Genomic DNA, 22,865 nt, shown 5'->3' with positions numbered 1-22,865 from the left:
ACTCCACAGGGTGATTAGAGTGACTCAATGAGACTTTATCCATTAAGTGATTTCAACTCATTTGATTCTGAAATCTCAATAAATGTTAAAGTGAAGTCGCTCAGTCATGTCCGACTCTTTGCAACCCCATGGACTATAGCCTATCAGGCTCCTCAGTCCATGGGATTTTCCAGGCAAGAGTGCTGGAGTGGATTGCCATTTCCTTCTCCAGGGTATCTTCCCGACCTAGGAATCGAACCTGCGTCTCCTGCATTGCAGGCAGACGCTTTACCATCTGAGCCACCAGGGAAGATTCTTATTTATTCATTGAGTGCCTACTGTGTGTGAAGGATGGTATTTGGCCCTGTTTTATCAGCACTACTTCTTCTTCTAGTACTAATGCTAGTAATATGCTGATACCAATACCAGTACTAATTCTAATTACTAACATTCTAATATTGATACTAGCACTAATGCTAATTTTAATAGTAATACTAATAATGCTTATTATTAGCAGTAAGCATTAATAGTAATGGGCTTCCTGGTAGCTCAAATGGTAAAGAATCTGCCTGCAATGCAGGAGACCCAAGTTCGATCCCTGGGTTGGGCAGATCCCCTGGACAAGGAAGTGGCAACCCACTTCAGTATTCTTGCCTAGAGAAATCCATGGACAGGGGAGCCTACTAGGCTACAGTCCATGGGGTCGCAAAGAATTGGACACGACTGAGCAACTAACATAACATAACATAAATAATAATGCTAATTCTAATCTATATGAGTACTTTATTAATATTCATATGAATTCTAGAACTAATAATTATTATTTATTTTAATTCTATCAGTGACCTCAGTGGCTAATAATAATACTAATTCTGATACTAATATTTTTCCTAGCACTAATATAATAACCACAGTAGCATTATTTGCCAAGCCACCCCAGGCACTGTGCTCAATGCTCTCCATGCATCGTATTTATCCTGATCTCACCAATCCTTGTGGTGTAAGTGCGTATGATTGCCCCCATCTTCTGGACTGGGAATAGGTGCAGAGAAATGAAAATGTTCATCCAAGGCTTTGGGTTCTTTCTTGTCTCAGCTCTGACTGATTTGCTGCCGATTCCTGGGCAGGCCAACCTCTGAGCCTCAGTTTCTTTGCTTGGAAAATGGGTATAATCATAGAAACCACCTCAAATGTTGTTGAGAGACCACTCAACACAGGGCCTGCCTGCACATTATAAATGGTAAGCTCTGTAGTAGTAACTCTCCTCACTGTTACTAGAAATAGCAGGTGCAGTGTTGGGGTAAGGTGGGGAAGTCTGCCCTCTTCAGAGGCATGTCTCAGACAAGGGTTTGGCTGCTGGACTCACAGCCCATTTCTTCATAACTGGAGTGGAGAAAGGGTTGAGAACGGAAGTAAAGCATGGGGAGTTGGGGCCTCAGGGCTCTGCCTCCATCAAGAACCAAAACCCTGAGGCTCTGAGGCCAGGCCTCACCCCATTCCCTCCCCCATCCCTGTGGAGGGGGCACAGGCCCAGAAGTCTGTGGTGACAGTTCAGCCAGCAGGGAGGCAGCTGGGAGTGGGCAGATAAGGGAATCGCCAGGGCCAGGCCAGGCTTTGGGGGAGCCCAATGAGGGCGGGGGTGGGGGCAGGGGTGGGTGTCTGGGCCAAGCATCCTTTCCCTCAGGCCTCCATTTGAGACTCAGCCCCAACGGCCTCTCTTCCTCTCTCTTCCCCTCTCTTCCCAGAAGGCTTCCCTGACTGGTTCCCTCCCTCCTGGCATCTTCTGGGGCTCCAGAGCTTGGTCCAAGCCCATGGCATTTGGACTATTCTTGTCTCTTCCAGACTGTGGAGTCTACTAGGGCTGGGACGAGCTTGGCTCCCCTCCGTGTCACTAGCACCTGGAGAAGCATCAACCAAAGTCGACTAAGGAATCAGATGTTTGCCTTAAAACCACACTATTTTGTTTTTTAAGAGAAAAGTATAAAAGGTACTATAATAAGCACTCACATTTGTCAAATGTTAATATTTTGTCCTATTTACTTCAGATCCTTTTTAAAAGAAATATATTACAGATACAGTTGACACCCTTGCACCAATTTAATTTCATCTCCCCCTCTCCTTCCACTACCTTGAATTTGGTGTTTATCTTTTTCATGAATGTTTTGATGTTTTACATTACATTACTGCATATGTATGTATCCATGAACAACAAATGATACTTGGGGGTTTAGGCCTGTTTTTGACCTTCATATAAATGAAATCGTATAGTATATGCTTATTTTGCTCAGCATAATATCTGTGAGATTCATCCAAGTTATTGTATAGCTCATTCTTTTTTTTTTATTGAGATGTAATTTGCATACCACAAAATTCACCCTTTAAAGTATACATTTCAGTGGTAAGTTAATTCACAAGGTTGTACAACTGTTACCACCTTCTGATTCCAGAACATTTTCATCATCCCATAAAGAAACCCTGTGCCCATTAGTAGCCATTTCCCTTTCCATTTACCCCTCCCCACAGCCCCTGGCAACCACTAATCTACTTTATATCTCTATGGATTTGCCTGTTATGGGCATTTCATATAAGTGGAATCATACAACATATGGGCTTTTGTGACTGGCTTCTTTTACTTCACATAAAGTTTTCAAGGTAGCGGAGAAGGCAATGGCAACCCACTCCAGTACTCTTGCTTGGAGAATCCCATGGGCAGAGGAGCCTGGTAGGCTGCAGTCCATGGGGTCGCGAAGAGTCCGACGTGACTGAGTGACTTCACTTTCAGTTTTCACTTTCATGCATTGGAGAAGGAAATGGCAACCCACTCCAGTGTTCTTGCCTGGAGAATCCCAGGGACAGTGGAGCCTGGTGGGCTGCCGTCTATGGGGTCGCACAGAGTCGGACATGACTGAAGTGACTTAACAGCAGCAGCAACATGTTGTAGCATGGATCAGTACTTCATTCCTTTTTAAGGCTGAATAATTTTCTATCACATGAAAACTTCATTCTGCTATCCATTCATCCAATCAGTGAACAGTTTTGGCTGTCGTGAATAATGCTACTATGAACATTCATGTGAAAATTTTTATGTGTATATATATTTTCAGTTCTCTTGGGTGTATATCTAGGAATGGAATTGCAAGGTCCTGTGGTAATTCTTTTTTCAGCTTTTTGAGGAACCTCAAAGGTATTCTACAGAGTAGCTATATGAAGGTTATACATCCTTTCCAGTTACTGTGCTCATTTCTGATCCTAGTAAATGAGATATGGTATCTCATTGTGCTTTTGACTTGTATTTCCCTGATGGCTAATGATATTGAGCATCTTTTCATGTGTTTGTTGGCCTTTTTTTTTAACCATACCATGAAGCCTGCAGTATCTTAGTTACCTGACCAGGGATTGAACCCAGGCCTCAGCAGTGAAAGCACTGAATTCTAACCACTGGACCACCAAGGAATTTCTGGTTGGCCATTTGTATATATTCTTTATAGAAATGTCTGTTCAAATCCTTTGCCCATTTTAATTGGGTTGTCTTTTTATTTTTGAGTATTAAGAATTCTTTGTTCTGTATGCTAGACCCTTATCAGATATGTGATTGCACATATTTTTCTCTTATTTGTCGGTTATCTTTTCACTTTCTTGAGAGTGTTCTTTGAAGCACAAAAGCTTTTAGCCTTTTTTTCTTGGATGCATCATGCAGCTTGTGGAATCTTAGTTCTCTGACCAGAGGTTGAACCCAGGACCTTGGCAGTGAGCACATGGAGTCCTAACCACTGGGCAACCAGGGAATTCCCAAAAGTTTTTAGCTTTGAGGAAGTCCAGTTTATTTATTTTTCTCTTTGGTTGCTATGCTTTAGGTGTCATATCTAGGAAACCGTTGCCTAATCCAAGGTTGTGAAGATTTATGCCTAGGTTTTCTTCTAAAAGTTTTATAGTTTTAGTGCTTAATATTTAAGTCTTTGATCCATTTTGAATTACTTTAATGCAAAGTAGGGGTCCAGTTTAATTCTTTCCATGTGTATATCCAGCTGTCCCAGCACCATTTTTTGAAAAGACTATTCCTTCCCCCATTGAAATGTCTTGGCACACTTGATAAAATCAATTGCCCATGGTGCATAAATATATTTCTGGACTCTCAATTCTATTCCATTGATCTGTATATTTATCTTTATGTCAGTACCACACAGTCTTGATTGCCATATTATGTAGTAAGTTTTTAAATTGGGACATGCAAGTATTCCAACTCTGTGTTTCTTTTTCAATAGTTTTGTAGCTATTCTGGATCCCCAACATTTCCACTTGAATTTTAGGGTCAGCCTGTCAATTTCTGCAAAGAAGTAAGCTGGGAGTCTGATAGTAATTGCACTAAATTTGTAGATCAATTTGGGGAGTATTGCTATCTTAATGCTATGAAGTTGGTAATTCATAAACATGTGATGTGTTTTTATTTAGGTATTCTTAATTTCTTCCAACAATGTTTTATAGTTTTCAATGTATAAATCTTGCCCATCTTTTGTTAAGTTTATTACTAAGTATTTTATTTTTCTGATGCTGTTGTAAATGAAATTGTTTTCTTAATTTCACTTGTGGGTTTTTCTTTGCTAGTGTATAGAAATACAATCAAGTTTTCTATGATCTTGTGTCTTACAACCTTGCAGAGCTTTGTTGTAGTGGCTTTGTTGTGGATTGCTTAAGATTTTCTGTGTACAAGATTATGTTATCTGCAAATAGAGATTGTATAATTCTTTCTTTCCAATATGGATGTCTTTTATTTCTTTTTCTTGCCTAATTACCCAGACTAGAACCTCCAGTACAATATTGAAGTGCTGAGAGGGGATATCCTTGTTTTGTTCCTCATCTTCAGGAAAAAGTATTCAGTCTTTCACCATTAAATATGATGTTAGCTGTAGATTTTTTGTAGATGCCCTTTATCAGGTTGAGGAAGTTCTCTTCTATTCCTAGCTTTTTGAGTGTTTTGTGTTTTTGTTTTAATTTATTTGTAATTGGAGGATAATTGCTTTAAATATTGTGTTGGTTTCTGCTGTACATCATTGTGAATCAGCCATTGTTGAGTGTTTTATCATGAAAGGGTGTTGAATTTTGTCAAATGCTTTTTTCTGTATCTATTAAGATCCTGTGGATTTTGTCTTTTATTCTATTAATATGGCATATTACATTAATAGATTTTCACATGTTGAACTAATCTTACATTCCAGGGATAAATCCTACTTAGTTATGGTGTATAATCCTTTTATATGTTACTGTATTCTATTTACTAGTATTTTGTTGAAGATTTTTGCATCTATATTCATAAGTGATATTGGTCTATAGTTGTTTTTTCTTACTACGTCTTTGTCTGGTTTTGGTATCAAGTAATGATGACCTCATAAGTTCATTCCCTTTTATTGCCAAGTAGTATTCCATGGAATGGATATACAATGTTTTGGTTAACCATTCATCTGCTGATGGACGTCTGGGTTGTTTACAGTCTTTTCTTTATTACAGCAAACCTGCAACTTACAAGCTCATATGTCTCTGTGCACACACATGTGGAAGAGTTTTTTCCTGGGGCAGGGGATATCAGTCTATCCATCCTTCCACCTCCCCACCCATCTATCCATCCACCTGTCCACCTACCCCTTTATTCATCTATCCATGCCCTTCCTTCTTTCTTTATTCCCTTCCATTATTCCTTTCCTTCCATCCTTCCTTTGTTCCATCCTTCCTTCCATAAATCATCTATCTCTTGGCACATAGCATCTGGGTCCAAGGCAAGTTATTTTTTTAAAAAATAGGCAGGAAACGTGCTACAGCTTTTGGCAAAGCCTTTCAAGTGCTAAAACTCACATCCTTAACCATCCTCTATCCCCAGCATTTTGGGGGCTCCCTGGGAATTTACTCATAGGGCATGGCTAAACTACCACCTGGAGACTGTTTAAGAGACCAGAGTCCACAAGACTAGGGGCTCCCTCACCTTAAAGAGAGTCTCATATGTACTCCTTCATCCATCTCTTATTTGCCTAGGGATCTGTGCTCTCTCCTTTCCTCTTTGCCTGCATCATTCACTGGTTCCTCCTCTTGTTTTAGAACTCTAAATGTCCTTGGGCCTCTTCTCTAGTTGACATTTTCTCTCTTGGTGAACTCACGTGGTCTCTGTCTTCAGAGTATCTCCAGAATCGAACCACTTTTTACCACTTCTCCCACCAGCACCAGTGTTACTCATCTGAACCACTGCAGTAACCTCCTCCTCAGGGTCCCCCAGCTTCCACCCTCAACCTTGTAGTCTATTTTCCTCAAAGCATCCGAAGGGAGTTTGTTAAATCCTAAGTCAGATCACAGTTCTCCTCTGCTCATGACCCTCCTGTGGCTCCCCTGTCACTCAGAGTAAAAGCCAGAGTCCTCTCCATGGCCCATGAGGCCCTGCACCATCTGTCCCCCCAACCTCCCCCACCTCACCTCCTGCTGCTCCCCCACTCACTCTGCTCCTCTGTACTAGCCTCCTCGCTGCTCCTCACAGACACCAGGCCCCTGCATGTATCAGGGCCTTTGCACTGGCTATCCTCTCTGCCTGCTATGGTCTTCCTGTAGCTATTGGCACAGCTCCCTCCCTCATCTTTTCATGTCTGGGCTAAAATGTCTCTTTCTCAGTGAGGTTTCCCTGACCATCCTATTACATATTGGAAAATGCTTCAGATTTTTTTTAATCTGTTGCCACTTTCCCAAAGCACCTATCATCCTCTAGCACACTTGATATTTTCCTTACTTAATTTTATTTCTTTTCTGTCTCTCCCACCAGAATGGCAGCTCCACAAACATAGATAAGCTTATCTCTTCTGTTCAACCCTGTCTTTCCAATGCCTGGAACAGGCCCAAGCACACAATAGGTGCTCAATGTATGTTTATTGATTGACTGAATCAGTAAATGGTGGGGGAAGAGGACAGAAACAGAGAAAATTTGTTCTTGTCCCATCTGTCTCCTCTTGTAGGAGCAGAGCCTCAGTTGAGATGAGTCTGAACCTACCAGATCCAAATGTAGAAAGTGCCACATTCCGCAGGGCTGAAACCAGCTAAGGTGCTCTAGGAGGAGGTAGTGTTATCTGGGCTGGCCCTTGAAGGCCCCATGGGAATTGCAGAGATCTTGGAGTTCAGTCAAACCAGTTGGGTGGAATAAACATCAGGCAGCACTTGGCAGGAGTGAGCTGAATCAAAAAGGATGAAAAGGATAAGCTCACTGACAAGGAGAAATCTATCAGGGGCCTTGAATCCCAAGGTGATGACCCTGAATTTTGTCCTCAGAGATGTCCCACCCCCTGGTCACTGACCCCCAAATAGCTCAGAGACCTTATGTTCTAGAAAAACAGCCATGTATAATGCTGAGACAGTAATAATAAAGAGCTCATGTTAATTGAAAGTGATTTATTGGGCAGCTTGGATAGGGGACTCTCAGACATGTTGGTCCCAAATCCACCTCAGATCGCCCAGCAAGATGCATAAAGTGCCCGAGTCCTCAGTCCTTAGAAGTTTCTGGGCCTGGATAAGGGTTTGCAGGAAGGAAGGGAGGGGGTGACGTGGCAGGGGATAGAATGGCAGAGAACTAACCTCCATCATGAGGAGATATAGTTGGGACCCCTCAGTCAGGTTTCCGTCAGGGTCTCGGAGGTAGATGGACATAATGGGCCCTTTTGCCCCTGTTCTGGGGACTGGACCCTCCTCAATGACATCACAAGCCTGAAGTGGGAGGAGAGAACAAAAATCATTCATTCACAGACCATGTTTGAGACCAAAATTTCATTCTTTACGGTGGCCTAGAAGACCCCTGTATCTTTCACACTTCATCTCCTACCATTCTCCTCTCCCTCACTCTGTTCCAGCTATTTAAGAGCTGTATGACCTCAAGCAGAGTACCTAACTGCTCAGCACCTCAGTTTCCTCATCCATCAAATGGGGATGATAATGTGCCTAGTACGTGGCAGAGTCAGAATTCAAACCCAGGCAAGCCAAAGTCCATACCCTTAAACCCTATGCTTTACCCACTTTACTTCCAAGCCAGACTTTTTCACTGATATTTTCCAAAAGAATCCAGGTCAATTTGCACAAAATAGATTTAATACCTCAATCTGTGTTTCCCAAAAGGAGAACCAATGTCCCCTTCACATGAAATCATCTTAAGTATTACAAGGATACTAAATTAAATTACAGTGAGTAAAAAAAAATTACAGTGAGTCAGAAATTATTCCCTGTTCAGTCCTCTTTCAATCCTTCTGATTATACCAAGAAGAAAGTGTCTGGTGGATGCGAAGTCCTTGATACCTCTCTAACCAACCTAACTTTGTCAAGCCCAGAGATTGGGGGAAGCAGAAGTGGCTAGAATCTAATGACACTGTGATGCTTTTACAGCTGTTTGTTTTTATAATTGTCTCCTCTTTATGCCAAGATATGATGAATTTCCACTTACTTGGTTGAACATTTTCTTTTTACACAAATGTATTTATATAAATAGAGTTTAGGTATACTGTTTTCCACAAGGGTGATGTAAAGTTTTCTTTTAAAATACATTTGTTTATGGGGAAAATTATGTCCATGATAATGAGTAAACAATGGTGTGCAAACCTTATCTGGATGTGATGAAATCTGTTATGTCTGAAGTTTGAGTCATACTTCTGTTTTCATTGCATCTGTAGCAGCTTTCTCAAAAGAAGATGGAAGTTTGACTCACCTTGAGGCACTGGACCATTTCCTCCAAATGCATCTTTATGATCAGGCATATATCCAGGGAGCCGGGGACCAGGTGAGTGGCTTTGGGTTCAAATTCCTTTCCCACCTCGTGGAGGTTAAATTTCTGGTCTCCAAAACACAGTGCTTTCTGGTCTCCCTATTTGGGGGGAGAAAACAACCTGGAACTAAACCTCCAAGGTGAGTGTGAGGCACAGCCCCCTATCTACACCAACAAGGTTAAAAAAGAAATAGAACAAGGCTTTGATGAAAAATAGCCACTTGGTGCCCCACTCTTATCTTGTTCCCTAGAGGCAAATGCTTTCAATGTGTGTATGTGTTTCTTCTGGAAATTATTTCCATACCTCCAAATAATATGTTGATACTATCCATGGCAGAGACTATAATCTGCCTGCTTAATATACATTTCTCCCCTTTTTATTTTAAAGACAACCCAAGTTTCAGTGGGATCTATTGTGTACCCAGCTTTAAAAACCTGCATTTCCCAGCATTCCTTGCTGGGCAGCCATGGAAGGCTGGATAATGAAATGTTAGCAGAGGCTGTGAGCCATGCTTCTGAAAACCTTCCCACCCCACTGAGCTGACGCTTTTTGCCTACTCATTTCCTCCTTTCAGCCACTGCCCACACCCTGCCTGCCTACCTCTAGACTGATTGTTGACTGAGAGAAAGAGAAAACTCTATTTTATTTAGCCCACTTAGCTTAACCCAGTTAAGTTTTCTCCCACGTGCCTCCAAACACAGTCCCTAACTGACGTGCCACTATTTCTTGATTTGGCAACTTCAGACATTTTATTTTTCCTGCTATGATAAATGAGAATTTAGCTCATCCACAATACTACCCCTCCCAATAGAATTGTCATCAGTTTTAGCTCCTGTTTTGATTCCTTTACAATTTAAAAATAACCCACTTGCACCTTAATGTTTTGATGGATGAACATAGTATCTCATTGACCCAACTATCCTCTTCATCTTGCCTCTTTCTCCTGTGCCTGTCAACTTCTGCCATTTTTATTTATTTATGTATTTAATGGCAAAATATTTTAATTTTCCATAAAGCTATTTCCCCCACTCCATAGACACCACACAGAAAAGAATCTGTATGCACATGTTCTGGTTGAGCAGGAGGATGAGACTTCTGCCATTAAAAAAAAATCACTTTTATAGTCCCTTTATATCACCATGGCAGATACTACATTCATTCTATCAGAAAATGACTTTATTTCACTTGAATGATAGTTCAGCTGAGTATAGAACTTGAGGTTGTAGGCTATTTTCCCATAGCCTTTTATATGTGGCTTCATTGTCTTCCTGAATCTGGTATTGCTGATAAGACGTCTGATGTTAATCTGTTTTTCATTTCTTTTCTATATGATGCATCCACCCTCCACTCTTGCAGCTTTTAAGACTTTTCTTGATCCTAGATGTACTGAATTTCACTCCATTGTGTCCAGATACCAAGGGCTGAGGCTTCGTATGCCTATTATTGTTGATGCATGCAAGGCCCTTCTCTAGTTTTATTTGTATACTTAGTCTCTTTATCTCCAGTCTTCATTCCTGTCCCCAACATAGGCAATGATTATAATGTGTTTGATGTTCATTCTTTGGTTTTTATAAGTTATTGTAAAAGGTATATTATTGTTTTATGTGTGTATGTTATAAGTGGTACTGTGCTATGGACATAATTGGACTTCACCATTTTTTGTTCAGCATGATCTTTTTAAGACCCTTGCTGTGTATACATCCAGATCTTGCTGTGTATACATCCAGTCTGATAGTGCATAATTCTATTTTTATGCATGACATTCGATGTTGGAGCTTCCCAGGTGGTGCTATTAGTAAAGAATCCATCTGGAAATTCAGGAGATCCAAGAGACTCGGGTCCAATCCCTGAGTTGGGAAGATCTCCTGGAGTAGGAAATGGCACCCTACTCCAGTATTCTTGCCTGGAGAATTCTATGGGCAGAGGGGCCTGGCGGGCTACAGTCCATAGGGTTGTAGAGTTGGACACAACTGAGAGACTGAGCACACAGCACAGAGCACACATTCCATGTCAATTTTACATTTTTTTTTACTCTGTTTGCCATTCGTGGGTCCTTTCCATTGAAGGCAATCAGTGTCTCTGCATCTCCCACTTGGGAGTTGTTCCAAATTCTCAAGGATTGTATTCAATCTCTGGAAACCTTTTTACCTTGAATCCGTTTTTCTTGGGGACATTTGTTTTCCTGACCCAAACTGGACTGATTGTGTTCTAGGTATCTTTCTGGATCTTCCTCTTAGGATCCACTGTTTCCTGACTTTGATGTCTTCCTGGATTAATCACTCATTTTGATAAGATATTCTCAAGTAATTTTGAAAGCAAGTAGGCCAAGTTTCTGAGTCTTTTTATTAATATGTCTAAGAATGTTTTATTCTACACCCACCTTGATTAATAATTTGTCTGGTCATAGAATTCTAGGTTGAAATGTTTTCCCTCAGAATCTTAAAGTTGTTCTTCTGTTGTCTTCTGGTCTCTGACTCTTGGGAAATCTGAAGTCTACATTGCCTTTTCCTTTGTAGTTGAACTACTTTTTAAACTCTCTGAAAACTTCTAGGAGCTTTGTATTTATTTTGATGTTCTATAATTTCTTAGGAACATATTTAGGTGTAAACATGCTGGATACTCAGTTAACTCTCCATATAAGGACTGGAAAGTTCTCTCACATTATTCTGTGGTTATTTCCTCCCTTCCTTCCCTCCCTTTATTCACTGAATAGTGAAGTCCCACTATTCAGAGTTTGGAATCTCCTCCACTGGTCATTTTTAAATTGTGTGTGTGTGTTTTGGAGTTCTAGGCTACTTTTTAAAATAGTATAATCAAATTTTACCCCAGCTGCAGTTTGGCATTTGGGGAAGTTGTTACCTCAGAAGTCATGACCTCCATGCCCAGGATCTTGGAATAAAACATAGTGGTGTCTTTGAGTCTCTTTACTGTCATCACAATGTAGTCAAGTCTATGGATAAGACACAGGGAAGGGGTCTGACTGTTGTCCCTCCATGACTAAAAAAAGAAAAAAAAAGAGTCAAAAGAGACCACACTGCCACTGGTCACACCCATGTTTCCTGTGTTTCCTTCTCCCCACTTCCCCTCACCTCCCCAGTGACTATACTTCCTTCTACCCCCATTCCAAGGGGAAAGTCCTGGGAGGAATCTTCAGTACTTATTGCTCATGTGTGGGTTCACAAGAGTCCATGTGTCTGCCGTGACCACCCTTCACTGTTTTCTTATTATTTTCCTCCTTCCAGGGGGATAGAGGTGAAGATAGGAGTGAAGTGAAAGTCACTCAGTCGTGTCCAACTCTTGCGACCCCATGGACTGTAGCCTGCAAGGTTCCTCTGTCTATGGGATTCTCCAGGCAAGAATACTGGAGTGGGTTGCCATTTCCTTCTCCAAAGGTGATCAGCTTAAGTCAGGTTTATATCCCTTAGGAGTTTACCGATGGTATTTTGTTGATGCTGATCACCACAGTTCTTTCTCTGAACTACCATACTACAATGCCCTGTAATTTTTTTTTTTTTAAGGAGGCGGGTATTTAAAAATGGACTCATTTGTTGGTTTTTTTAAGACAATTCCACATAATGTTACTAGTGGGCTAATGATGGAATTCAGCTTGCCACCCCCACCAGGCCACTCTTCAAAGCAAGCTGCTTTATAGAACAAGGGAGAGTTTGGTTTTTGGAAGATAGGAGAGTTGAGACCAAAAACCAAACTCTCCCTTGTTTTCCCAGAGCTGGAATTCATCTCTTTTATAAGAAATAATAAGAACAGAGGAGGCCCACTTCCATGAGTACAAGCCCTTTATTGGCCAGTTTAAAACTCAGTCCCTTCCTTTATCACTCCACAGTTAATCACAGAGGACAGGACAAGAAGGGAGCAACTCAGATGCAGTAATGTTTCTGGGCATGTGTGCCTACAGATCAGCACTGATGCCTAGGGGGAGGGCACACCACCCCACCACTCATTTCCTGCCTTCAGCACACCTCCCACCAGATCTTTCTCTTGATTCGAGTTCTTTAGTAATTTGTATATTTACATTACATCTGCTACAGGATTATAAGATGCCTATGCACCATAAATTGCAGAGTATAGTGGTTAAAAAAAATATTGTGGAGCCAGACTGATATTTACTTGCTCTCTGGGCTGAGAGAGTTTGGTTTCCATTTCTAGAAAATGGGTATGATTTTTTTATGTGTTTTATAGAACTGTTGTGAACAGCTTAAAAAAAAAGTTGGGAGGAGTTCCCTGGTGGTCCAGTGGTTAGGACTTGGTGCTCTTACTCCCAGGGGCCCGGGTTTGGTTCCCGGTTGGGGAACTAATATCCCACAAGCTGGGCAGTGTGGCCAAAAAAAAAAAAATCTTACAACAATGCCTGACAGCAAGTGCTATAAGAGTTGATGATGATGATGTTGTGGTCATCTTGTTAAAATCCAGACTCTCTGTACTGTGACCCTCAATCTTTGCAACCTATTTATTTATTTATTTTCACTGCATCAGTTCTTAGTTGTGGCACTTGGGATCCTTCATTGTGGCTCATGGGCTCCAGAGTACATGGGCTGTATAGTTGAGGCACCTGGGCGTAGTTGCCTTGTGGCATGTGGGATCTTAGTTCCCCCATCAAGAGTTGAACCTGTGTCCCCGCATTGCAAGGCAGATCCTCAAGCACTGGACCATCAGGGAAGTCCCCTCATTCATTGCTCTTGGATTCCAAGCCATGTTGTCCTTTTGCCTGTTCCTCATAAGGGCCATCCTTGAACCTTAGCCTCGGGGCCTTTTGCACATGCTAGTATCTGTCTCCCTGATTAGAATATAAGCTTCATAAGTGTAGAAATTTCTGTTTTGTTCCCCACTGTGTCCCAAATAGCTAGCAGATGTTCTATAATATTTGTTCAATTAATGAATATCTACGACAGTTATTGGACTTCCCTGGTGGCTCAGATGGTAAAGCGTCTGTCTACAATGCGGGAGACCCAGGTTTGATCCCTGGGTCGGGAAGATCTTCTGGAGAAGGAAATGGCAATCCACTCCAGTACTATTGCCTGGAAAATCCCATGGACAGAGGAACCGGTAGGCTACAGTCCATGGGGTCACAGAGTCAGACACAACTGAGGAACTTCACTTCACTACAATAATTAGACCCCGTGCCTGGCACAAAGTCTGGCCTCTGTTCTATTCCACTCTGTTCTATTCTGCTGTGTTCAATTCCATTTGAAACCATTACATTAAAAAAAAAAAACCCATTACATTTTAAACAATTGCTTTCACTTGAGCCCCAGCTTAAAAAAAATACTGTGCTTTTCTATTTTCATGAGTGAAGGAGGCATTAGAAAAGTTCTTGAGTTCTGCTGTCCTCATGGATTCAGAGTATCCATATGAACACAGAAGCCATAGAACTGGGGAAATGATTGACCATTTGAGCTTCATTGAAACTAATGTTCTATGTATTAAAAATCTTATTAACCTTTTAATGTCTGTAGGATTGATAATAGCACTCCCTTTTCAGTCCTGATATTTGTATTTTATGTTTTTTCTCTTATTGAGAAAACAAAATTTACTAATAGTTTCTTAATCTGTTCAAAGAACCAATTTTTGACATTAATTTTCTCTGTTGTATGTTTCCCATTTCCCCAGTTTCTGCTCTCTTTATAATTTCCTTCCTTCCACTTTCTCAGGGTTCAATTTTCTGTTCCTTTGCCAGACTCCTGATATGGAAGCTGAGGTACTTGATTTTCAAGTCTTTACATTTCTACACATTTAGAGCTATAGATTATTCCCTGAGCATTGCTTTAAACTGCTTTAGCCACATCCCCCAAATCTGATAAGTATTTGGAAATCAATTCAACTAACTCCTTCCATTATCCAGTGCCCTACTAGCTCACATTCACTCCCCAATTCTGCTTTGCAGATGTGGAGCTCCATCCTTGCAAATTCAAGAATAAGCAAAGCTGGCTGTCTTGAGGACCTGGAAGAAGGCCCATGTGGCATGGAATCCGAGAGTGAGACAGGAAGAGGGGAAGCCCAGGCGAGATCATGCAGGGTTTTGAGATGAGGTTAGGGAGGCTGGTTTTAAAAAAGATGACTGAAGAAAAGTGTACAACCTCAAAGTTGTTGAGTTGTTATATTTCAGGACTTGACTGAGGACTGAGGACAATAACCCAGGAGACAGCTGCTCAGATAGCTCTGAGGAGCTGCTCCAAATAGGTAAGGGAGGACTCTGGATATACAGGAATTTTTGCTGAAAAAACAAACAAACAAACAAAAAAAAACCATGTAGTCAAACATCAAAATATTACTGCTAATCACAAAAAGCAGCCTTCTCAAGTTAATGATTTTAGCACTTTTCTATGTATGGGAGGATGCGAGAGTCTGGGCTCATTGAAATCTTTTCTCAGGTATGCATCTTAACTACCTAGGGCCAGTTTGCTTAACTACCTAGGGTGGTTCTCCTAAATGCCCCCAGGGCACATTGTTGGGCGGCAGCTGCAGCGGCTGCTGGCTTGAGGCTGGGCAACATTCATTGTTTACTTGGAACAGCAGGCACCATTCCCTTTCTACAAGCAAGACACTTAAGCTTACTATGTGTCAAGCTCTGTTCTAAGCACTGCATAAAGCATAATCCGCTTTATTTCTCACAACCAAATATATGTCTATATGTGTATTATATATGTAAATATATATAAACTAGAATGTCCAAAATACTATAGCCTCCCTCCGGCCTCCTCCACAGGGACGGCTTCTATCTTCCTACAAAGTCCTTTGCAAGGTCTCCTTCGGGGTGCCAGTGGCCCTTGGAATTCTTTTAGCAAACCTCAAGAGCAGCGCTCTTTCCTGGCCACTCCCTGTCCCGCCCCACCCCAATGGCCCTGGCTGAACCGGCTCCTGGAGCCGCCCCTAGGGAGCGGAGCTGAGCAGCTGCCCACTCCTGCAGACCTGCTGACAGTCTGCTATGTGTTAGAGCAGGGGCTTTCTATGTCCCTCTGCTGCCCTCTGCTTGTCTTTGAAAGAGGAAAGAAGAAGGAAGAGGGTGGGGAAATGGATGAAAGCACACCGGGACAGCCACATAGAAGGGAAGTAGGTTGCCAGGCCCAGCTGGGAACTCTCAGCCTTGCTGCCAGTACCCGTGCCCCAAGACCCCTGGGGGCCACCCCATTCACCTGCTTCTCCAAAGTCCAACTCCACATCCTGGCTGGCAGCCTGGAGTGCAGATGGCGCAGTGTGGTAGGCTAAGTGTCTTTGCCCCCAGCCTTCAGATAGCCCTCTGGCTCAATGCCTGCAGATCAAGGGGCAGGAATGGGAGGGCCACTGACTAGGGACTGCTGGTGTTGACAGAGGTAGACGGTGCAAGTACAAGGACTCTGACATAAAACACAGGGCCTGGAAAGTGAAAGCCTAAGATGTCTTAGCCAGCTCAGGCCACCATAATATAGTACTATAGACAGGGTAGCTGAAACAGTAATTTATTTTCTTACCATTCTGGAGGCCAGAAGTCCAAGATCAGAGTGCTAGTATGGTTGGGTTCTGATAACATCTCTCTTCCTGGCTTGCAGATGGCCACCTTATTGCCAGGTCCTCACATGGCAGAGAGAAAGAACAAACTTTCTGGTGTCTTCTTTTTTAAAAAGCTCCCTGACCAGGTACTGAACCCATAGCCCTCGCAATGGAAGTGCAGAGTCTTAACTGCTGGACTGCCAGGGAAGTCCCTCTGGTGTCTTTTTATATGGGTACTAATGTCATCTTGAGGGTTTTACCCTCATGACTTCATCTAACTGTAATACCTTCCTAAAAGCCCCTAATGTATCACATTGGGGGCCTCAACACATGGATTTGGGGAGGGAGACACAAACATTCAGTCCACAATTAAGGATTCCTTTGTAATAACATAGAAAAACTACCCATCCTGAAATTTGGGGGGAGGACCTTTATTCTAGGGTGTGAGATCTCTGATCTATTTAGAGTGTATCTCCCAAGTGTGAGATCTTTGATCTCTTTGGGAGTCTGTGTCTGGCGTATGAAGTTAGGAACAGTCTGAGTTAGAGTATAACTACACTAATTTATAATAGATCTGTTTCCAAGGCAAGATCTCGAAGCTATTAAATGTTCTCTGTCCCAGGGTGTGAGTTTATGAATGCTTTTGGGGTGTGAGCTCTGAAGTCCTCCCCTTCCCACCCCTTTCTCAACCCCATCCTCACCCTCCACTGCTGAGAGGGAACATTCATCAGCCCCATTGCTGTTCACCTTACCCTGAGCTGAGTGCCCTTTCTCTTGTTAATGAGCTGTCCAGCCCCTGGGGCATGTGAGTTTCAGATTCTTGTACCTAGACACACCCTAGATACCCACTCAGACAGACACACAAATGCTTTGTGCTGTGCATATTGGTTTTGCTTAAGATTTTCCTTTATGAAGAATTACACATGAATATAGGTTTGTATGGGCTTCCCAGGTAGCACTAGTGCTACAGATCCCACCTGCCAATGCAGGAGACATAATAGATGCAGTTTCGATTTTTGGGTTGGGAAGATCTCCTGGAGGAGGAAATGGCAACCCATTCTAGTATTCTCTTGCCTGGAGAATCCCATGGACAGAGGAGCCTGATGGGCTATAGTTCATGGGGTTGCAAAGAGTTGGACATGACTGAAGAGACTTAGTACACAGCACACATAGGTTTGTATAAAAGGTTCCAAAAGTACATCCAGTATATGAACTACACTGGTGATCCCCAGCTCCACTCTCCAAAAATGACCACTGAAGTCAGTTTCTAGTGTTTCCTTATACACACACACACACACACAACACACACAGAGTCACCATAACCATCTCCCACCTACTTTTCCTGGTCAACAGCATGTCCCGTGGAAGGCATCCCCACCTGACAGGTACACACAGGTTCCATTCATTCTGTATCATGTTAGGTGGGTGCTCTGAGATACAGTATAAACCCCCACCATTTGTTTTACTCTGCAACTATCATTGGCTAGAAATGGACATTTACAAGGTTTTCCCAGCTGTTTGCTCCTGCCAGTCTTGAGCACACAGCTCTGTGCATGTGTGTGCATGTTGAGTTAGAAGTATGATTGCTGGGTCAAGGGTTTGTTCACTCAATGGACACCTAATGAATGGGATCTGTGTACCAAGCACTGTTCTTGGCGCTGGAGAGACATCAGAGAATAAGACAAATGTCCCTGCCCACATGGAGCTGACAGTCTAGCTGGTGAGGAGGGTGTCCAATTTTTATTTAGATGTTTCACAAGGTCTTGGAAGGTTTCACTCTCATCAGTGGTGCCTTTACTCCACTGCTGTCTGTGGGGTGGGGTCTGCAGCAGGAGGCAGGCTGCGTTGACCTTTGCTCTCTATTTGACCCAGCTCTCTATACAGAGCTGGGACTCTGTATTTGGGGGTGTGGGTGTGTGCACGTGCATGTGGCCAGGGATGGGGGATATGGAAACTGCATGGTCCACTGGAGAGAGTGAGAGGAAATAGGGATACAAGAGACCCTTTATGGTGTTGGAGGGAGCTGTGGAGCAGACCACCCCCCAGCTCACACCCACAGAGGGTGTGCTGGAATAGCAGTGATAAGGAATCTAGTACCGTCTCAGAACATACCGTTGGGTAATTGGTGTCTGGACATCCTTGGGATCACAGAGACAGGGGTGTGATTATCCTGGAGTCACACAGAGTGGGGTGTGAACACTCCTGGGGCCACATAGACAGGAGCGTGATGCCCACATGAAGCAGCATACACTGTGAACAGCCTTAGTTACTCAGATGGGGGTCTGGGCTTTCCAGAAGTCACACACACTGGACACTGCACACTCTTGGAATCACAGAGTGGAGTATAGACACTTCTGGGGTCAGATTGGCTAGTGTGTCGATATGGTTGCAGTCAAACAAACTAGACTGGGTGGTCCTGGGGTCAGACAGATTGGTATGTGGACACTGCTGAGCTCAAACACACTAGGGAGTGGATACTCCTGAGTCACTTGGACTGGTTAGTAGACATTCATAAGCTTACACATACCGGGGTGTGGACACCTCTGAGGTCAGATAGCCTGAGGCATGGACACCCTTGGATTTGCACAGATTGTAGTGTGGAGCCTCTAGGGTCACTCAGACTGGGATGTGTGCTTCCAGGATCAGAAAACCTAAGGTGTGGGCAACTGTGAGGTCACATAGAGTAGGTGTGGAGAGATGAGGGGCCACAATGATGGGGTTTGGACACTCCTGGAGTCACACAGGCTGAGGGCACTCAGAGGCATGAACACTCCAAGAGTCACAGAGGGTTTGGGACACTCTGGAAGTTAAACACACTGGGGAGTGGACACCTGAAATCACACATGTTGTGGACTGGACTCTCCTCAGGTTGCACAGACTGGAGTGTGAGCATCCATGGTGTCCCACAGAGATGAAGACACTCCTGGGGTCATAGTGACTGAGGCTAGGACAGTCCTATGGTCACATAGGCTGTGTTGTAGACATCACTGCAGTCTCAGTGAAAGGGTACAGACATTCTTGTGGTCAAAGAAGTGATGAGTTGGCACCCCTCGGGCTAGGGACTGAGGGTGTATACTCCTGTGGTCACACAGAGTGGTTAATGGATATTCCTCAGTATAGACTGGGGAGTGGACTCTGCTGAGGTCACAGGCTGTGGTGTGTGTGGCTCTGGGGTCACACATATGGGTATTTAGACCCTCATAGGGTCACACATATTGGGGAATGGACATTTGTGGAGTCACACACAGTGGGGAGTCAATACTTCTGGGGTCACTCATACAGCATTTGAACACTCAGAATCTCAGGGACTGGGATGTGAACACTGCAGGTGTGACACAGCTTTGGGGGTGGGCACTCCTGGGGTCACACATACTCTGTGCTGTGTGCTTTGTTGCTCAGCCTTCGCAACCCATTGGACTACAGCCTGCCAAGCTCCACTGTCAATGAGATTTTTCAGGCAAAAATATTGAAATGAATTGCCATTTCCTTCTCCAAGGGATCTTCTCAACCTAGGGACTGAACCCGTGTCTCCTGTGTCTCTTGCATTGCAGGTGGATTCTTTCCCCACTGAGCCACTGGGGAAGCCCAAATGCATATTAACTCATCGTGTGGATGGGATTCTCCAGGCAAGAATACTGGAGTGGGTTGCCATTTCCTTCTCCAGATCTGTGGGGATAACTTATTTCCCACTTCCTTTGCCAAAACACTTTGAGGATGAAGTGACATTCTCTAGTTAAAACTGCTTTGTAACATGAAGTACCAGGCTGAAGATTTTTCCTAAAATTCAAAGCACAGAACTGGTTGGTCCAATGGCGTGGCACGAGGAGCTGGGAAAGTGGATACTAAGTTTGTAATCATGGATCTAACTGTGTGACCTTGAACAATTCACTTGCTTGGCCCAGCCTGAGATTCCTGGGGACCACACCCATCTGACGGGGAGTCACGGTGACAGATGGCTGTCCTCAAAAGTCATGCTTCATCTTCCCTAGTGTTGAGCTACTGCAAAGCAGCTGCCCAGCCATAAACTACATTTCCCACACCTTTTGCACAGGGATGGGGTCATATGGCCAGTCCTGCTGAATGGAGCTTGCGCTAAAATGATGTGTATACTTAACAAACAGTGTTTTCTTCATGTGCCTTTTGTTCATCTTTTGGAGGTTGAGAGGCCCAAGAGAGGGAAGTCAGTTTGCAAGGAGCCCGGGGTCCTCTGCCACTACTTGGAAGTCCACCTATGAACCAGGAAGACAGGTTTTATTTTGTGATGTTTATTACTGTGTGACATCACTGGCATTGGGGTATTGGTTGGTTACTAAGGAGAATTCATTCCTGAACACACGCACAGTGGTGTGTGGATTGAATCCTCTGTGGAAATGGGCTCTGCAAGCTGAGGAGACCATGGACAGGGCAGCCTTCTTCCCGGAGACCTCCTGGCTTCTAGGTGCTGCTTGTCCTTCTTTTATAGCCGACACAGCTCTGGCCAGCAGGAGGGGATAGGAGGGCATTTGCACCTCCAAGTTGGACACCAGCTCCACTGCTGGGGGTGGAGTGACCCTGGACATTTCTGGTGGCTGCTAGCATTTTTTGGCTTGTGGCCCCACCACTCCAATATCTTCCTCCATGGTCATAATGCCACCTCCTTTGTATGTGCATCTGCTCTTCTGTCTATCTCAAATCTCTCTCAGGCTCCCTCTTATAAGGACACTTGTGGTTACATTTAGAGCCCATCAGATAATCAAGATAATCTCCCTGTCTCTAGATCCTTCACTTAATCACATCTACAAAGTCTTTTTTTTTTTTTTTTGCCATGTAAGCAACTGTCACAAGTTTCAAGAATTAGGAGGTAGATAATTTTCTAGAGCTATTAGTTAGACTGGGTTTTCCAGGTGGCACTAGTGGAAAAGAACCCACTTGCCAATGCAGGAAACCTAAGAGACATGGGTTGGATCCTTGGGTCACGAAGATTCCCTGGAGAAGGGCATGGCAACCCACTCCAGTCTAAATTGAATGCAATGGTTTTAAACACTGGCCAGAAAATGTTTGATTGCCATTTCAACACACAGAAATAGTTACACTGATGTGTAAATTGCCATTTACTGCAAAAAGCTGTGCAATGCTGGTGTCAAAGACTAGGGAGTCACTGTTCATAACGGCTGTTGCAATTCCCTCATGAATAGATCAAGGAATGGCTTCCCAAGCCAATTGCTGCCTATGCGCTTTTAGCTCAGGTTGATAAGCAAAATTTTGAGCTTGCTCAGGTGTTCCTATCAGCTGTACAATTGCAAAGAATTGCTGGTGACCATCGTAGTTTTCCTGTTTCTCCAAGACTAGCATGAAGTCAAAGTCAAAACAGGACTGCACCATCATGCAGTCAACAGCACCAGGAAGATTAATGTCTATAGCAAGGAAAACTATATCCTATATCCTCTCCCTGTAGGGTTGTCATGGACTCATGGTGATGCATCAGATGTGGCACAACAGCATCCAAAGAGCCTTGCCATTTACAGGCAACACCAGGGAATGGACAGGAACAAGGCCTAAACTCACAGAGCTCTTCGTGGTCTGCTTTTTCTGTGTATGGCAGAGTTAGTTCACATCCAGAAGAGGTATATGTACAAGGGAAAAGCACTGAATTGGCCACTTTCTCCATAGCCAAGTTGCGAGTGGACCCCAAGGGGCCCCGGCAAGTCAGACAATGTGTGAGCTTTGGGCAACAGTTGCAACAAATGAGACGGCCATTTTGACAGGGAAAAATGGGTGGTAACACATAGTCAAAGCAGACCGGACACTCATAAAAGACTTGCCAGGTCATTGTTGGCCGCAGCAGTGCCAGTCAGGGCAGGCATGCTCTGGGAGGACGGAGCACACATTGAGGTTCCAGTAGGTACCGCTGGTGCAGCCTCATGACTCATTTCTGTGGGCAGAGAGCGAACCTCGGATCTCGGTCCTGGCTCAAAGGTGCTCCGTCGCCAGCGCCCACAGCCACCACCTTTTGGCAGCACCAAAGCCTCTTCCTCAGGCCAACACTGAGAGGACACACTGGGTCACTGCTGTCACTTGATAGTGTGCCCCTCAATGTCCGCCCTAGCTCTCCCTGTTCGCCGCAGTTTTGCACATCATTGAACCTCCCCCCACCAACGGTGCACTCCCACTAAATAACACACACGATGGCAGCAGTCGTCAGCAGATGCGACCCCGCGTGTTCTGGAGGCCGGAAGGGGGCCAAGAACAAACATTATTTTTAAAAGTATATATATTTATTTGGCTGCCCCGGGTCCTAGTTGCATGACAGGAGATCTCTGATCTTCACTGTGGCATGTGGGATCTGTTTAGTAGTGTCCTGCGAAACCTAGTTCCCTGACTGGGAATTGAACCTAGGACCTCTGCTTTAGGAGCAGAGAGTCTTAGCTACCCACCAGGGAAATCCTAAGAACAAACAATTTTAACCTGGGGAAACCAAGCCGTTTAAGGTAGCAGACCAGCCTGTCGAGCAATAGGCACATTGCCAAGGCCCAGATTAGCCCAGCCAGGCAGAGGGAAAAGAAGGAAATAGGTAACCTGGAAATATCCTGGTGCAGCTCCATCAGATCAGATCAGTTGCTCAGTCATGTCTGACTCTTTTCGACCCCATGAATT

At 43.7% G+C, this 22,865-nt stretch overlaps 1 protein-coding gene and 1 pseudogene across 1 annotated transcript; both read right to left on the bottom strand.

The window, feature by feature from the left end:
* Nucleotides 1-7,121: 7,121 nt before the first annotated feature.
* Nucleotides 7,122-16,969, bottom strand: GLOD5 (glyoxalase domain containing 5). Its single transcript, XM_055565352.1, has 6 exons — nt 16,934-16,969; nt 15,899-15,967; nt 11,610-11,747; nt 8,693-8,848; nt 7,576-7,704; nt 7,122-7,175 (listed from the first exon to the last, which is right to left on the bottom strand). Exons 1-6 carry the CDS (start codon nt 16,967-16,969, stop codon nt 7,122-7,124), a joined length of 582 nt encoding a protein of 193 aa, XP_055421327.1.
* A 4,312-nt stretch (nt 16,970-21,281) lies between these two features.
* LOC129639028 (E3 ubiquitin-protein ligase SIAH1-like) lies at nt 21,282-22,147 on the bottom strand (annotated as a pseudogene).
* Between the last annotated feature and the right edge of the window lie 718 nt (nt 22,148-22,865).

This window comes from Bubalus kerabau, chromosome X (assembly GCF_029407905.1).
Source record: "Bubalus kerabau isolate K-KA32 ecotype Philippines breed swamp buffalo chromosome X, PCC_UOA_SB_1v2, whole genome shotgun sequence".
Lineage (NCBI taxonomy): Eukaryota > Metazoa > Chordata > Mammalia > Artiodactyla > Bovidae > Bubalus > Bubalus kerabau.
This window is presented reverse-complemented; position numbering and strand designations above follow the sequence as displayed.

Excerpts from the sequence above, each read along its gene's own strand:
- GLOD5 (XM_055565352.1), bottom strand. The coding sequence starts at position 16,969 with ATGGGGCTGATGAATGTTCCCTCTCAGCAGTGGAGG. Across the intron at positions 11,748-15,898 it reads GTTGGACTTTGGAGAAGCAG|TCATGGAGGGACAACAGTCA; the intron begins GTGAATGGGGTG and ends TTCTTTTTTTAG. Across the intron at positions 7,705-8,692 it reads AAATGGTCCAGTGCCTCAAG|GCTTGTGATGTCATTGAGGA; the intron begins GTGAGTCAAACT and ends CTCCCACTTCAG.